The sequence below is a fragment of the Plectropomus leopardus genome, chromosome 4, assembly GCF_008729295.1.
Source record: "Plectropomus leopardus isolate mb chromosome 4, YSFRI_Pleo_2.0, whole genome shotgun sequence".
NCBI classification, from domain to species: Eukaryota; Metazoa; Chordata; class Actinopteri; order Perciformes; family Serranidae; genus Plectropomus; species Plectropomus leopardus.
In genome coordinates, this window is record NC_056466.1 from 8,272,615 (window position 1) to 8,289,742 (window position 17,128).

General features: G+C 39.0%; 2 protein-coding genes across 2 annotated transcripts; one reads left to right on the plus strand and one right to left on the minus strand.

Annotated features, from left to right (window-relative positions):
* Window positions 1-479: 479 nt before the first annotated feature.
* On the minus strand, window positions 480-3,719 carry spcs3 (signal peptidase complex subunit 3). The gene is made up of 5 exons (XM_042484311.1): window positions 3,483-3,719; window positions 2,465-2,538; window positions 2,230-2,306; window positions 1,664-1,779; window positions 480-745 (listed from the first exon to the last, which is right to left on the minus strand). Exons 1-5 carry the CDS (start codon window positions 3,623-3,625, stop codon window positions 613-615), a joined length of 543 nt encoding a protein of 180 aa, XP_042340245.1. The 5' UTR covers window positions 3,626-3,719; the 3' UTR covers window positions 480-612.
* A 2,344-nt stretch (window positions 3,720-6,063) lies between these two features.
* On the plus strand, window positions 6,064-15,916 carry asb5b (ankyrin repeat and SOCS box containing 5b). The gene is made up of 7 exons (XM_042485971.1): window positions 6,064-6,236; window positions 9,919-9,998; window positions 11,539-11,646; window positions 12,766-12,919; window positions 14,081-14,215; window positions 15,052-15,243; window positions 15,361-15,916. Exons 1-7 carry the CDS (start codon window positions 6,116-6,118, stop codon window positions 15,486-15,488), a joined length of 918 nt encoding a protein of 305 aa, XP_042341905.1. The 5' UTR covers window positions 6,064-6,115; the 3' UTR covers window positions 15,489-15,916.
* The last annotated feature ends 1,212 nt before the right edge of the window (window positions 15,917-17,128 follow it).

Here is a 17,128-nt window from a genome sequence, read left to right on the forward strand (position 1 = left end):
CCAACAGCTCCCATGTTCAATGAGGTAAAATTTCAGCTTTTGTCAGTGGCTTCGAAGAGCGTAGATAAGCTTCACTTTCTTTGATTTCTCTGTTTAACCGGCTGTTTGTGAAGTCCAGAGCATACAAACTTGGTTTGTGGACAGCAGAGGGCGCTGCTGCTGCTTCATCAAACAGCTCAGAGACCTGACCTGCTATTCGAAGCACCATCACACAACTCTGAGATCGCTCTGTGCAGGATTAAGAGAAAATATGAGACGGCTGCTTCGCATGTTTAAGTCATACTTGGGTTTTTGTCAGGTTGTATTTTTCTACATTTCCGCTGGCTTTTTGTTTTGTGATTATTCTCCCTCAACCTGAAATCAAACTAACACCAAGAATGTTTGCATGATAAGAGAGAACACGTATTTTGAGATTGAGTGAACTGACCCTTTACCCACCAACAGTGTGCCTCCTATTTAAAAATCCTCAAAAAAACAGATTTTCCAATCTCAACTTTTATTACAAACCAAAAATTCATTTACATCTATGAAGAAACACCAGCGCACAGTGTGTGTGAGTCATCAGTGTGTGTGTGTACAGTGTGTTGAAATTGGCCAGGTTTGTGTTTGTGTCTAATAGCTCTTGGTGGTCTCGTATGTATCCGGGAATGGGAGGCTGACGTGTCCACTTCCAGCGACAAGAGGCAGGATCCCGGCGTTGGGAACGACGTTCCACGACAGTGTGAGCGTGATGTTCTTATTGGCTCTGGAGAGGAGACAGATGTGAGTTAGTCGGCCAATCACATTACATGACAGAAGTTCTCACTTAAAGGTTTCACTGATATCATATTTATGTATACAAACATTTTTAGGACGTAATACATCAAGAGCTTTTAGAAAGGTGCAGAATAAAAGTATTGCTTTTTCTTAAAAAAAAAAAAAAACAGAAACAAACTAATTGTGAATTAATAATTTAAAAAGTTTTGACAGAGACAAAATAAATGTTTTGTTTATATCTGTGAAAGATGTCAGATGTGTGGTTATGACTTCTATAAAGGCTTTTGAGCGTAAGTGTTTCGACATTTGTTTCATGAGGTATCTCTTGATTTTCAGTGATAAAGAGACTTCGTTGTAGCCAATTTGGGGACGTTAAAAGGTCCAAAAAAACTGAAATGGCTCAAATCTGTCGTTAAACTCATTAATAGCCATTAGGTAACATTAGCTATGTGATGCTAACAGCTTATTTGGTAAAACCAAAAACCATTGTATCGTAACTTCCAACTGAGGAGTTCATTTATTGCTTTAGAGTCTTTTCATTTCACTGTAATTTTTTGGGGGCTTTTTGCCCTATATGTGATAGGGCAGCTCAAGCATGAAAGGGGGAGTGAAAGAGGGGGGATGATGTGCAGTAAAGGCTGCAGGTTGAAGTCAAACCCCTGGAGTTGAGTCTTTGTTGGGATGTCACATGAGGGGCACTTTAACTTCCGAAATATTGGCCGCTACCACCAGAGGCTTAATGTCTTTACAACAATAGCTGACGGCTTAAGAGATTTCCTGATCTGCAACTTGTGCATGAGAAATATCAAAACTTTAATGGGCAGTTTGCTATGAGATGTACGTTGAAAGTTGTGCTGTGTGTGTGTGTGTGTGTGTGTGTGTGTGTGTGTGTGTGTGTGTGTCTAACCTGAGTCCATTCCCATCGTCGAAGAAGAAGTATTTGGATTTCATGTCTCTGAGGTTCAGTTTGGTATTTTCACCTCGAAGGACGATCTTATCCCACAGCACCACCTGATTCAGAGACTGAAATACACACACACACACACACACACACACACACACACACACACACACATCGATGTCAATCAATAGAAAACCTGTTAATGATAGTTTGCTCATTTATGTTTGCTGTCCATGAAATGTGAACAGTCTGCTAAAAGTAACAAAATAATATCAAATATTATATATTGTCATAAATGTTATGCAATCCAGTGCAGCAGCTCAGAGATCATTTCAAAGATGATTTTATTCCCTTTTTAATATGATGAGAGATATCAATGCAACTGCACATTTATTATTGCGGCTGTAGTGTTGCAGTGGTGCTGAACTGGACTGCAGAGGTGTTTCTAATGTTTTCTCCATCCCATGTAAAAAGTAAAACAGCACAAACACACCAACTACAGCTTTGGTAATAAACACAGCTGAGTTAACAGCTCTCGGATTGAGTGTATCTGTGTGTCGACTGTGTCTTACATTGCTCTTCGTGGTGTACTCGGCAGAAAGATAGAGAAACAGCTGTTTAACGTTCCAGTCAAAAATTGGCTGCAAATGTAGGAAAAGTTAAGGAAAAAACATCCCACAGGGACAACAGCAACCATCCATTACATGATGAGATGTCACTAAATAAGACTCATTTAAAAAATGAAGAGATTTACTCCTTTTTACATGTTCAGTGCACTACAGAACAGAACAATATTATAAAGGATATCAGCTGCGAGGTCAAAGGTGATGAAACCCAGATCACTGCGCTCTCTGGGTCCTGTGAAGTCATCAACGTTTTTCCTGTCAAACACAGAGAAAGAAGAGATGAAGGAAGAGAAATGATGTTGGTAACAGGAAGAGATTTGAGACCTTTCTAAAGTGTATGAATGATAGTGCAGAGCTGCTGCTGAAAACATCTAGAAAAAAAGCTCCTTCAGAAGCTGCATTGCTAAAGGTATTTAAACAGAGTTTTGTGCTGGAACTTGTTATATTCCATCCATCCATTTTCTTCCGCTTATCCGGGGTCGGGTCGCGGGGGCAGCAGCCTAAGCAGGGAAACACAGACTTCCCTCTCCCCGGCCACTTCATCCAGCTCTTCCCGGGGGACCCAGAGGCGTTCCCAGGCCAGCTGTGAGACGTAGTCTCTCCAGCGTGTCCTGGGTCCTCCCCGGGGCCTCCTACCGGTGGGACGTGCCCTGAACACCTCACCAGGGAGGCGTCCTGGAGGCATCCTAATTAGATGCCCGAGCCACCTCATCTGGCTCTTCTCAACACGGAGGAGCAGCTTGTTATATTCCAAAAATCTAAATTTAATTTTTGTTATAAATGCATATCGGTTCCAAATATCGGTTATCAGTCTCATCAAGTACTGATAATCTGTATCGGCCTTGATAAACCAATATCGGTTGACCCATAGTTATTATTAGTATTATTAGTATTACAACCTGTTGGAAACTAGTCACTTATCCAATTCAATGTCCAACAAACAGAGTTTAAAGCACAGTCGACATCTGACTGTGAGGTCTAACCAAACACCAGAAGGCCCTGCAAGCTGTGTCTCTAACAGCACCGTTAGCATCTAACAACACCGAGCACCGGTAGTCTCTGAACCGCTCATTTCCGCGTGCGTTACAACGTTACAGCATCATTAATACCCGCTAATAAAGCTATAATCCAGTGTATCACTCTGTGAAAGCGGGTGAAGTGAACAGCTGTTAGAGATGATGCGCGGCAGTGAAGCTTACAGCATGACTTTGGAGACGTGTATGTCCACAGGAACTCTTCTGTCTTTGAATGCTGTCGTGACGAAACAGCCGAAAGTTAAGGCCGCCATGACGCTCAGGGAGAAGGCGAACAAAGAGTTAGCTCTCGACAAAACTGTGTTCATCTTTAAAAGCCAGCTACGACCACAGGAATGATGAGAATAACAGAAAATACACAGTATTGCACAGGGTGTACGCGCTTGCTAGCTACTGTGCACAAACCGGAAATGTCAAGTTCCATAACATAAACAAATACCTACGTCCTGTGTATGGGTTTCAAAATAAAAATCATTCATTATTATTATTATTATTATTATTATTATTATTATTATTATTATTATTATTATTATTATTATTATTATTATTATTATTATCCGTAGAAGTAGTAGTTGTATCACTTATTATAAATTAATCATTTCTATTTATTTTAATGTTGGTGTTTTATTCTAGTCAAAAGTCATGCAAGATAAAAGGAATTATTTTGGATATGATCACTAAATACTCCTTAAAAAATGAGATTTTAGAGTTTACATTCACGCAGGTCAAGACTAATATGTAACTAATATTTGCAACATGCTGACAAAAAAAATATGCAACATAATCAAAATTATTATCAATTGTCAAAAACCGATTTTAGATTAGCAGCTCAAACGAGTGTGGTGTTATTTATTTATTTCATTATTTTTAAAGTATTTTACTAATTGTAGTAGTGGAAGTGTTTTCCGTATTTATTTATTTTTTTACTCGCTCGCCCTTCACTTCCGATTACGTGTTAGGCTACGCAACATCAAACTTGACGATTTTTTTTGAATGGGAGCGATGAGTAAGCGGAAGAAGTAGACTTCCTTCTTTTTTTCAATAACTTTATTGATAAGAAATTTATAAACAAATATGGGTATGTGATTCAGCGTCACTATAATACATCCATGATGTGATTGAATTAAAAACTGCACCAATTACAAGACTCTCACCCTTGACTTAAATGAAATAAAAACGAATGAATGAATTTACTAAGGGCAAAGGTTAGGCTGGTCTTTTTAGTCTTTATATAAGATAAATAATGTTTATTTATATTATGAAATATAATAGCCCATCAGATTTTTATTTGTTTTTTAGATTTTGCAATTATTATATGACATTTATTAATTGAATAGGTCATCTGTCCATCTGTCTTGCTGTGTTTAAAATACATATGAACACATGAAATTCAAACTTGGGCTCCCACAGTTTGACCTACTTTAGGAAGCTGGAGTCTATATATTCAGCAGCTGCTGCTCTGCTACTTAAGTTACACCACTTGCTTTGTGTGTATGTGTGTGTGTGTGTTGGTGGTGGTGGTGGGGCAATGCCTACTAGGCTACTTACCAAGCCTTATTGAAAAGGAGGCTGTTTGAAGCTGATACTGTATATAGGTTGTGATTATTTTCAAGTTTGAATAAGCTGCTGATTACTTAACCCTTTACACCTGGATCGATCAATCAATTTTCTTGTGCTGCATTCAGATGCCGTTCACAAGCACCTCACCTCTTAAACCTGAAAAATTTATTTTAAAAAAATCTCAGATTCCTCATATATTGATTTTATTTTTATTTTTTTTTGCACTCTTGCATGAAGGGCACTTTGAGCTGCATTTTATGTATGAAAGGTGCTATACAAATAAAGATTATTATTATAATTATTATATAATTACAGACTGACTGCTCACCTGGACTAAAGCATCTATTTATTTCATCCATAGCATTACCATCTGTTTATCTTTGCAATATTGTCTGCTATTCTCTTGGACATCTCAGATCCTCATGGCTATGCATCTGTTATGTTATCTTAACCCTTAATCATTTACATAACAGACCTCTGTCTTTTTCCGTGGGCATATGTGTCCACTGTCCAAGGATAATCCTGCACCATATAGCATAAAACATTATATAATATAATCAAGCCAGATTTATTTCTAGCACATTCAAAACAAAAAATGTTGACAAAGAGATCAAATTGATCAAATAAAAACAGCCACAAATTAAATAATTATTAATAAAAGCATACAATATATTTATAAAATCAGAACAGAATGGCATTGCATCCACTGTTCATCCATCCATCCATCCATCCATCCATCCATCTATCCTCCCTTACATTTCTAAGGGACTGGCTGATTAAAATAATTTTGAATAGGCCTACTCACTTCAAAAATCTCTGATGAAACACAATAACACATGTAAAGTCAGTTCACACGTTGTGGAGATCTAAACTGTCATCTGTTCACAATTTCTGAATGAGTTAATCCTGTGTGAAAAACACAGACTCCATGTGGGATTTTATCTGCCAGGCTGTCAGAAACAGTTTAGCTCTCACTACGCCACAACACGCACTCACGCGTGCACACGTACACACAGGACGTCCACTTCAAGGTTAAAAATAGTCCCTTCAGTCCCCACGTGGGCGCGCATGTGAGATGGTCATGTGCGTTGAACACAACAAAAACAAAGCCGTTCAGCCAATCAGATGCCTTCACGCGCTCCCAGCCCTGCCTCACCCCGCTCCTCGGTGGCTCGCGCCCCGCTGCTGCAGTCAGTGTTGTTTGAGCTGTGAGCGCGTGAGGTTCAGACCCTGGCACCATGCCGGAGCTACCGTCCAGAGCTCCGGAGATGTCCCGGAAAAGAGGCGCTGAGCCCGGACCGCTGCCGGAGCACCTCCCGGAGAGGAAGAAGGCTTGCTGGGGCATTCTGACCAGCCAAGGTCGGTACACCGCCGAGCTGCGGGTCAAACGGCAGGCTGGTTTTGCAGCAGGGCGAAGGCAGAGGTCCTCTCCAGAGGGAGGATTTTATACGAGCAGCTTTGTGGGCTTTGATATTTGATGCTGAGGCCTCATATTAATTTTGCTTTCCTTATTTACAACTCCTGTCAGTCTGAGTCCGTCTGTGGAATAACAGCAGGTGAAAAGGTTAAAATGGGCATGGGATAACATGGAGGAGTCAGGAAATGAATTACTGAGTTCTTAAAGATTCATTTTAATTTATTAATTTATTTGACTGCATATTAACCCTTTAATGGACATCAGTTTTCTTGTGCTCCATACAGATAACTTCAGATAATTAATTCAGATATTAATTGAAACCTGATTAAATTGGTACGATTGCCTTTAAGACCTTTAACACTGGAAAAACATAAGGAGCAAATTGGCAAGAAATGCCCTGCAAACTGCAAAAAATAAGAAATTAAAAAAATAAAAGGTGACAATAAAATGGTCTGCAAAAATAGCTGGGGGTTTCTTTAACACTTATTTTCTTGTTTTTTCCCCTTGCTTTGTTTTGTTTTGTTTTGTTTTTAGGCATTTTTATTCTAACTTTTTATAAATTCTGTCCTACTTGTCTTGTTAAATTGCTCATTGTCCAGATGCCAGATGAGCTTAACCCTTTGAATTCTGGGCAAATTGGCTTGAATTCTTTCAAAAATGTGGGAAGAAAGCAATAAGCAACTTCAAAAGAAATGACCTAGAAATTAGTAAAAAGTACAAGAAAATTACCTGAAAATGAGCAGAAACACAAAACAAAACAAAAACAACACCAAAAAAGGCATGGGAAAGTTAAAAAAAAAAAAAAGGAAATGACCTGAAAAACTGTTTAAAAAGTATAATAATTCTGTAAAAAGAAATTTAGAATATACATTTATGATACAACTAATAAATAATAGTTCGGTGGACATTTCTCCCTAGCTTAAAAAAAATCTACTATATCTACTAATTTCTTTCAATTTGGGGGACATTTTTGGCCAAGTTGTTGTTTGCTTTTTTCCTCATGTTTTTGGAAGAAATTGCAACAATTTGCTCAGGGTCCAAGGTTTCAATACTTGTGAAAGGTGTCTGAATGCAGCACAAAAAGAGAAACATCAATCAAGGTTTCACAGGGTGAAATTTAAAGTCTGTTGATCTATCAGAGTATAATGTTTGATTAAAACTATATTACATGCTGTTCAGAATATGTGATAGAGATGAAAAGCCTCAAAAGTCAGATTAGAGTTTGTGTTTTAACATTTAATTCTCAAAATTGAAAACTGAAAATGTCCAACTAATTTCTGCAGTAATTTCTGTGTTTGGCATCACAGAGGGTCTGCAGAATGACTGTAAAAGTCTTTAATGCAGTTTAATGAAATGTCATCTGCATCAGACGATGTAAATGTAGATTTATTGAAACTTTTCTCGATATCTCCAGATTCGTGCGCAAGCCTGTGGCAGAGTTTGAGAATAGGAGAGAGCAAAATTACTACCTACAGAGAGTGAGTGCTTCCTGAGGTCCTGTGTGTTGTTGTTGCTTGTGACCTTTCCAAAATGGCCGCTGCAGTGTACCACTTAGAGGAGGTCACACACCATCTAAATATGGCTGCTGCCTCTGTGACTGTTACTCTCAGCAGATTAGATGGGAATAAAATGGCTTTATTTTTCTCAGCAGATTCAGCTGTGAGTTAGCTGGTTAAGCAGTTAATGTTAGTTCTGCCTCTGACTGAAGCAGCCGGTCAGCTGATGGTTATTATTAGTTTGCAGTGTGTGTCAGTGTGTGTGTCAGGGTGCAGTGTAGCCGGTAACGTGATCCTGCAGTCTGACAGATTCTCCAGAGGGACAGGCAGGAGGTGTGGAGGTCCTTTTACTTCCACTTCAATCAAAATGTCTTATGTCTACCAGTGGCTGGATGTGCCATGGGGAGACGGAGATATGGGTATGTTGTAGATGAGACTGTGTGTGTTTATGCGAGGTGCAGTTATTGATGTCACATGAACTGAATATAACCACAGAGAGCGATGCTGAAGTCCTGCTTATTCTACAGAGTTCAGGCAGATCCTTAAGAAGTCGTAAAATGCATTGAATCCAATAATGTAAAAATGAGGCCTTAATTACTATTGAACTGACTTAAATTCATATTTCAGAGGTCTTAAAAATGCTCAGACCCGGGGACCCAGAAAAACAGTCCTTGTGTTTTTTTGCTGTTGTTTTTATCATTATAGTATGTATAAGAAATGCAGACAAATGCTCAAACAAAATTTTAAAAGCCCCCGTAGACTCTTTATTATTTGATCACAGTGTCTCAAAAATGATTTTGGCAGCACGAGTTTGTGGTAAAAAAAGACACAGGTGAAAACCGCACAGTATTCACTACTGCTGTCTATTACAGTGTCATTTTAGATACCACCACTGGGAGTTGTCATGAGTCTGAAAATTTCAAATCTCAAAGGCCTTAAATTCATAGGGCCAGAAAATTAAAAATACACCAATGCGTATCTGCTAACGCCTTCCTCGTTCGAGGTATTTTTATTTGCCTGTTTATTTTTTTGAATTTATTTTTTCTAAATATATTTTTGAATTTGTTGTTCAGTTGTTATTAGGATTTTTGGCCAGCAATACCAGAAGCTATTTTCATGTAATGAAATATGTACTGTGGACTGTTGTTGTCTTTGTTGTAAAGGTGTTATATTATCCCATGGGAAGTGGGCCACGAGATGACATGAAACTAAAATAGAAGAATAAATTCATTGTTTAGGTTGTAGTGATACACTGTCAGATGCAATGAAATGTGGTTTTGTTGGCCGTTTAGTGATGGTGCAAAAAAGGCAAAGAAAACGATCCAAATCACGCCTTCCTCAGGGTGCAGTGACCACACCCTGAGGAAGGCGTATGACGCTACGCATTATTATGTACTTTTAATGTTTCCAGCCCTATGAAATAAAGGCCTTTTATGGTTTTCAAACCATCCAGAGTACATGGACCTGGCTTTTTGGTTTAAGTTCCCCCTTTTTTCTTACACATGGTGCTTTAAAAAAAATGCAGCAGCACAAGGACTGGGCGATACGGAGAAAAGAAAATATCACAATATTTTTTACTGAATACCTCGATACTGATATTGTGATGATATTGTAGGGTTGAGTATTGGTGCTTTTACAAAATATTTACACAATGAGATTTTTGATAAATACTTGTCAGTAATGTGGATATAATGACTGTTAGGTTCAGAGAATGATGTACTGCACTGCAGCCTTTAAAACCAGGAAAAGACAACACTGAGCATATAACAATTTCTCAAATCTAAGATGATATCTAATCCCTTGACATAATATCTAGATATTGCACAGTCGCATGTGAAGCTGAATTCAGTGTGGTGGCCAGGGGATGCAGTGGTTTGCTATGTTGTACCTGCTGGGATCCCCTTTGTCTGGTGTTTGCATGTTCATGTCAGCTTGGGTTTTTTTCCGACTTCCTCCCACAGTCCACATGTTCATGGTTGACTCTAAATTGCCTATAAATCTTAATTTGAGTGCAAATGGCTCACAGTTGCTCTATAAGCCCTGTGATAGTCTTGCTCTGCTTCCGTTATTCCATTGTTTATGCCATCTCCTTATCTCTGTGTGTGTGTGTGTGTGTGTGCGTGTCCAGGGTCGTGGGCAGATCGCTCCCCTCTCCATGAAGCAGCATCTCAGGGTCGACTGCTCGCCCTGCGCACTCTGCTGGCCCAGGTAACGTCCTCTCACACACAGATACACACAACCATACATGCATGCAAGCATGAAGCAAAGCATTCGCACGCACACACACGCACACACACACACACACACACACACACACACACGGGACATTTTGCACTTTGCATCTGGTACATTTGCTGTAGTGTGGAAACTGTGTGTGCAGCCTCATTTTACATTAATCAAACACCAGAATGTGTACTAGCAATTTGGAGGGAACAAAATATAAAACACACAATGGCTAACAACAGACAAACATCTATCTCATCAAAACAATGAGACAGGTGTTTGACCATTAGGGCCGGCTTTAATATTACACACACTCGTATTGCTCTGTGCACAAAATGTGCTTTTCAAAAATCAAGTTCAAAAAGAAATAAATTAGACATTAATATTATTTTCTATTTCAATTGAGTAAATATTTTAACCAACATCAGTTCTATTCATAAATATCAAATATTCATTAGAATTTTAACCCTGTAAATGCCAGGATTATGTCATGATACCACTAGTTTCTTAGGTGAACCCCCCCCACCACAAAAAATCATTTATTTTCAGTATACTACATGATAAGTAGATTATTAGTATGTTTTGTTATTACAGTTTGAGATATGTCAATTAATAGCAGCAGCATTGATTTATATGTTTTATTATTTTTTGTGCAGTGTCAAATACTCACATTCATATCGTTCTGCACACAAAATGCTTTTTAAAATACAGTCTTGCCAAAATTTATGCCATATGCATGAACACAGCGAAAATGATCAAAAAATGAAGAATTAAAAGCAGGCAAAATGCACCAAACAGTCCCAAAGGTTTAATTTTCTCCATGTTAACAAAACAAATGTGACATAATGCATAGAGAAAAGACAGGGACACACATTAGGAGTGTCTCTGCGATGATGAAAATGATTGTGTATGACGACTGATGGGATCCAGTTGGACCAGGTCTGTTCCTGTCTGGGTCAGTTGGCTTTGAGTGTCTGCAGATCGTCTACCTCCAGAGCTCCAGTGGTTACTGACTGGTGCTTTAATGTGTTGTGTGGTGTATTTACTCAGTGGATCAAGCATCTCCTGACTGTCAAAAGACTAAAGAATCTGTGCAAGTTAGAAGACCTAATCTTCACATTGAGCATGATTTAAATCTTTTTTTAACGTAAAGACGGATACACCAGCGATGGTGTGTTTCAGCGCTGCGTAACAAACTGTGAGTAAGCTGCCACCAGTTTTCACCGCTCTGGAAAAGGTCTTACTCCATCATGTGTTTTATTGATATAATCTTCATAAAAATGTTGTGCAAGTTGTCTGCTTGCTGCTAATAGTGTACATTAAGAACCAGTTTTACACAGGAAAAAATCATACCCTAAAGCCGGGGATTCTGGGAAATACGCCAATACTGCTGTCACTATCATTTACTCAAAATTCATTCAAATCAGAAACAAGTCAAACAGAAGGACAGATTCAACAAGGCAGCGTGCTTCCAAAACACCTGGAGTCATAACACTGTGTGCTTTGATTTTTTTTTTTGTTTTAGGGATATCACGCCAACATTGTCACCATCGATCATGTGACCCCTCTCCACGAAGCCTGCCTGTCAGGACATGTGGCCTGTGTCAGAGCGCTAATAAACGCCGGAGCTAATGTGAGTATTCGTCTTGCTCTTCATCAATGTGTCCGCCCTAAAACACACATTACTGTTGTAGCTACACCAGTCCAAAGAATTTATGGCCACGCTGCATACTGATGTTTTCTGAAGATTTATTTTTCTCTCTTTTTCTGTTTCTTCAGACATCACAGACACTGTTAAAACTACAACAGAAACAAAAGACATAAAAGTTTAAAAAAAAAAATTCACTCACTCTTAAAGTCTCTTAAGTTTGTGTCCTTTGATGGCGGTCCAGTTAGCACGACAGAAATGTGCTAAAATAAAATAAAATGACCTAAATGCACCAATAATGTCCATGTAAAGGCTCATTAACAACATGTTGCTGTGACCCACAATGCTACTGACCTCATGACCTCACCATGCTGGGGGGCTGTTACTCTCTGCATTAAGTTAAGACTTTACATTGAATACATTTCTTACACAAATATTTTAAAGTACCTTTTAGACAAATCTTGGTCAGATCTTTAATCTTTTCAACGCCTTATTTGACACAGCTTTAATCACTTTTTTAAACATTTTGTGTATTTGTTTTCACTTCACAGCAGCCATTATACAATCATCTTCAATTAAGTAATTTCACAGAAGGAACCATTTTTCTCGTTTTTTTTAACACTCTGAAAGCTACAAGAACAAAATAAACAGAAAAAAATATAACACGGGGTGCCTAATTGAAAAGGTAATTCCTTTTATTACAAAAATTTCCTAAATTATATCACACCAGTTGTCCGCAGATGGGGCGTCTGGCTGGAGCCATTTTCTTGTAATTGCTTTTCTAGTAGCCAAACTCAGTATCCTAAATAAGTCTTTTGTTTTTATGTTTGTAGATGTTAAAAGTAAAATGCTAAACGGGAACTCATCCCACTTAAATGTGATTGTTATCCCAAATATAGTCATGAATTCTGTATAAATCTTACGCCAAAAAACGTTTACTTTTGGACAGGCCAGTTTTAAACACTTTTAATGATTTTATAAACTTGGACGGTAATTGATTTATAACTGAAACATATACAATAAACACATCAATGAAACCCTCTGAGAGAACTGTCGTTAAACAGCTGCCCACCAATGTGTGTGTGTGTGTGGGTGTGTTTGCAGGTAAATGCTGCCACCATCGACGGTGTCACTCCTCTGTATAACTGTTGCGCCTCCGGGAGTGTCGGTTGTCTGGAGCTGCTGCTGCAGAATGGAGCACACACACACACGACACACACACACTTCCCCTCGGCTCTGCACGAAGCCTGCAAGAGAGGTAACAGAACAGGAGCCTTTTGTGCAGTGTATGATGTACAGTAACAGTCTGCGTGTCCGTCTGTCTGTCCTCATCGCTGGATTTTGGTGGAATTGGCTGATTGAATTATGTCACTCGTGCCTGGTGTTAGCTTGTCGGATTAAAAGCTGCATAATCTGTTTAAAGTCGCACTTGAGTTCAAACATGTTACTCCAGCAGAAAGCCAAAACAGGCGTCTGTTTTTGAAGTAGCCTGCACTGAGGAGACCTTTATGACCAAGGTCATTAAATACCAGCCACTCCTAAATATCATCTCAGAGCTAAGTTAGGTGTGGACTACATGTTTTCATATTGGGCAGCCTAGTACACATTCACGGGCTGGTCATAAGGGGGCTTTGACAACTTGGGATGCCCAAAAAGAGGGCTAAATGGCCCGCAGAGCTCTGTGCTGTCTCTGCTATCACAAGGCGGAGACGCTGCTACTTTAACCTGACAACTGAGTACTGTGTTTTTAGTTCTTAAAGGAACTGTTGTCTTTTAATGCCAATGTAAAAAATGCTGCACATGTTTTACTCTGCCTTTATTTAGTTTTCTGACTTTCTGCTGGTATGGACTTGCTACTGAGGCACAGAAAAAGACTGTCAGGAAAACAATAACTACAGCCAGCGAACTGTTGAAATGACCAAATACTGAATGTATTTACAGAGAGTTATTAAAAAGGCAAAACACCATCACAAGAGGCATCCACTGGCCTCCTCATTTAACCTGCTCTCATCTGGCTGATGTTATTGCCCCACGCTTTTTACAAAAAAACACACCCAAACTGTCCTTTATCCCACAAGCTACTAAAACGCACAAACAATAAGCAGTATGCCGAGCTGGTCTGGTAAAACGTCTACCTCTGTCCTGTCTCATCAAATTCCTACTTAAGGTGCAATGTAAGTGTGAGGTACCTTAACTGATGCGTTCACTTCTATAATGTCGATATATAGAAACGCCAAGTGATTGTTGCTGCAAACCAATTTGCCCACGAGGACAAATAAAAGTATCTATATAATAATAATGTGAAAACCTACAGCTCCATCAGTATGCAAATGTATTTTATTGCACCTTTAATATTTGTGTCCTTGTATGAGCTCTTTCCATGTAGACATAGATTAATTGTTAAGATCTGTGTGTGCAGGTAATAGCCAGTGTGTGGAGTCCCTGCTGGCCCATGGAGTGGATCCAGACTATGAAGTGTCCCACCTGGGCTCTCCTCTCTACATGAGCTGTCTACACCGACACACAGCCTGCTCCAAGATTCTGCTGCACAGAGGTGAGTCTCATTAACGACTTCCTGACATTTATTTTCACACTAAGTCTTCATTTCTGCCCGTCCAGAGATTTTCAACTAAAACAGGTCCAGCAGCGTTTTAGGTGTTCCAAAACATTTGTGTCGATGCAAGGAGTGAACGTGGCAATAGTTATGCATTTCAAAATGAAAACGTATTACAGGGTTTTTCCTGTATAGATAAAACACTGATACAAATGTCGGCCCCGATAATGGACCAGAACGATCGACCCCTAATAGAATAGAATAGACCAGCTTTATTGTTATTGAGCATGATTATACAACAAAATTCACTGTGCAGTACCTAAAACAATATACACACACGCACACACACATGCTCACATGCCCCACGCATAGAGGCTCACCGCAGCGGCCGCGGGTTCGATTCGGCCTCGGCCCTTTGCTGCATGTCACCCCCTCTCTCTCCCCCTTTCACACCTGCTTTCATATCGATTAAAGGCAAAAATGCCCCCCAAAAAATATCTACAAAGCAGCAAGTGGCACAGAATTACCATTTCACATGTTATTGCACATTATTAAAATAAGGGAATGTGAATATTGGTGCACATTTTAAGTGATAAATAATAGTCCATGATGTGCAGTTTGATGTGTTGTGTTATGATGATGCATATTTTCCTTAATCTATTTTACATGTTAATTTAGAAAATATAATATATTTATATATTTTTCTTAACTCTAATTAAGTGTCAAATTTCACTTTTTTCCACTGCAAAGAGGTCAAATCCTAGTTCTCTTCTATCCACACTATGAATGAATTTAATATTTAATATCTCCTCTCGTCTTGTCCTTGTCGTCTCCAGGAGCGAATGTTAACGTTGGCAGGGAAGGTGACAGTCCACTGCACGCTGCCGTCAGACAGGGCAGTGCTGATCAGGTGTCTGTGTTACTGGACTACGGAGCCGATGTCAACATCCGAGACAGTAACGACCAGCGGCCTGTGGAGTTGGCGCCTGCTGGCGGAAAAACACACCAACTGCTGCAGACATTTGAAGGTACTGCAACATCTTCTACTGCAGTGATTCTCAGTACTGATGCACAGAACCACTCAGAATTCAAGCCGAGCTGTATCGCAGCAGTACGAGGAAATCACTCTGTCTCTCTCTTTCTAGTTTCTCCGAGGAGTCTCAGCCAGTTGTGTCGTCTCCGGATCCGGAATCTGATTGGTCGATCCAGACTGACGATGCTCCCTCTCCTTCCTCTTCCGTCCCTGCTCACTCACTATCTGGAGTACACATAAGATAATGATGCACACATGCAGCATGACGGGGAAAAGCAGCTACAACTCAGATGCCATTTCTTTTAACGTTTTAAATTTGTATGTGCCAAGCCCCAAAATAATCACATTGAAAGTAAACATATCACAATTTTTTAAAAAGTAGCCTATGGTTGAGTTAAGATACACCGAAGATGCTGCACGCTGTAGTTTACCACATGGTGCATTACCCTCATCGCCATAATTGACTAAATCACTGTTAATTTTAAAAGATTATTCAGTAGGATTTTAATTTTCCCTCTGACGGATGATTGAAGACTGATAATGAAAACTGATCCAGACTGTGAAGAATTATGTCAGTAACGCACAATATTTCATTTTGTAAATAGTGGAATTTATTTTCCACTTCAGGTGTCTGTATGTATGTAAATACCAATAAATGATCCACAACATGACCTCACTGACGTGTCCATCACTGTCACTGCAGTTAGCACAGTGGAGGGTTACACTGTCTGTTTGCTCAAATGAGGCCAGTAGACTGTTGGAGTTGAATGTATCGCTGTCTTTGTATTACACTGTGATGTGTAAACATTGATAAAAGGTCACTTCTCAATGGTTTCATTATGTCACGTAAAGAGGTGTGGACTTGAGTCACATGATTTGGACCTGAATAAGACTTAAGTCACAAATTTGACAACTTTAGACTGGACAAAATCAAAAAAGACTTGACATGGACTTAACACCAGTGACTTGTGACTTCACTTTGACTTTTGACATTTTGACTACCTTTCTCCAAGCTTAAAGATTAAAAAATATGTATTTTAGAGCTCCAGTGTCTGAGATCCAGGGGTATCTATTGGCAGAGATTGTATATAATAATCATAACCATGTTTTTATTGGTTTATAATCACGTGCAAATAAGAATTGTTGTGTTTTTGTTCCTTTAGAAAAAGCTGTTTATATCTAACAGAACCAGTCTGACAGCTTTCAGTCAAAGGAGCCTGACTTGAGACTTGAGTGCAAGGCTTATTTGAGACTTGCAAGACAATTACTTGGTACCATCTCTGGTCAATTATCATTTGTGGTTGAAAGCAGACTTAAACACATTTAACAAGTAGTCTGAGAAGATTGTCAGTCTAGGTCCTACAGCTTATTACTTGTGCTGTGGTGCTTGACAGTCTTTCCTGAAACCTATTGTCTGAGGAATGACGACATATTAAGTTATGTCTGAGGTGAAGCTGTGAAGTTTTAGGGTGTTCCTTAAATTACCTGTACACACCTATGATCCAGTTCATTTCATGCAGTCATCACATTGTGTTAAAACTGACAACATAATCTACATTGACAACATCTATCTATCTATCTATCTATCTATCTATCTATCTATCTATCTATCTATCTACTGTATATTTTCCTCTGAGATGTAGAGGAGTTCAAATTCAAAGTAGCATAAAATGGAAACACTCCAGTGCCTCAAAATTCTCTAAATTTAATAGTACTAGTTTCTAGTGACATTTTCTTGTATTTAATAATTATCTTTTTTTCAGTGTTCATTTTTATTGTTTCCTTCAGACACCAGAAATGGCAGTAATAATACTTTCGCTTACTTGCTCCTAAGAAAGACAAAAAACAGTATAAATATAATAAAGTAAGTGGAAACATTA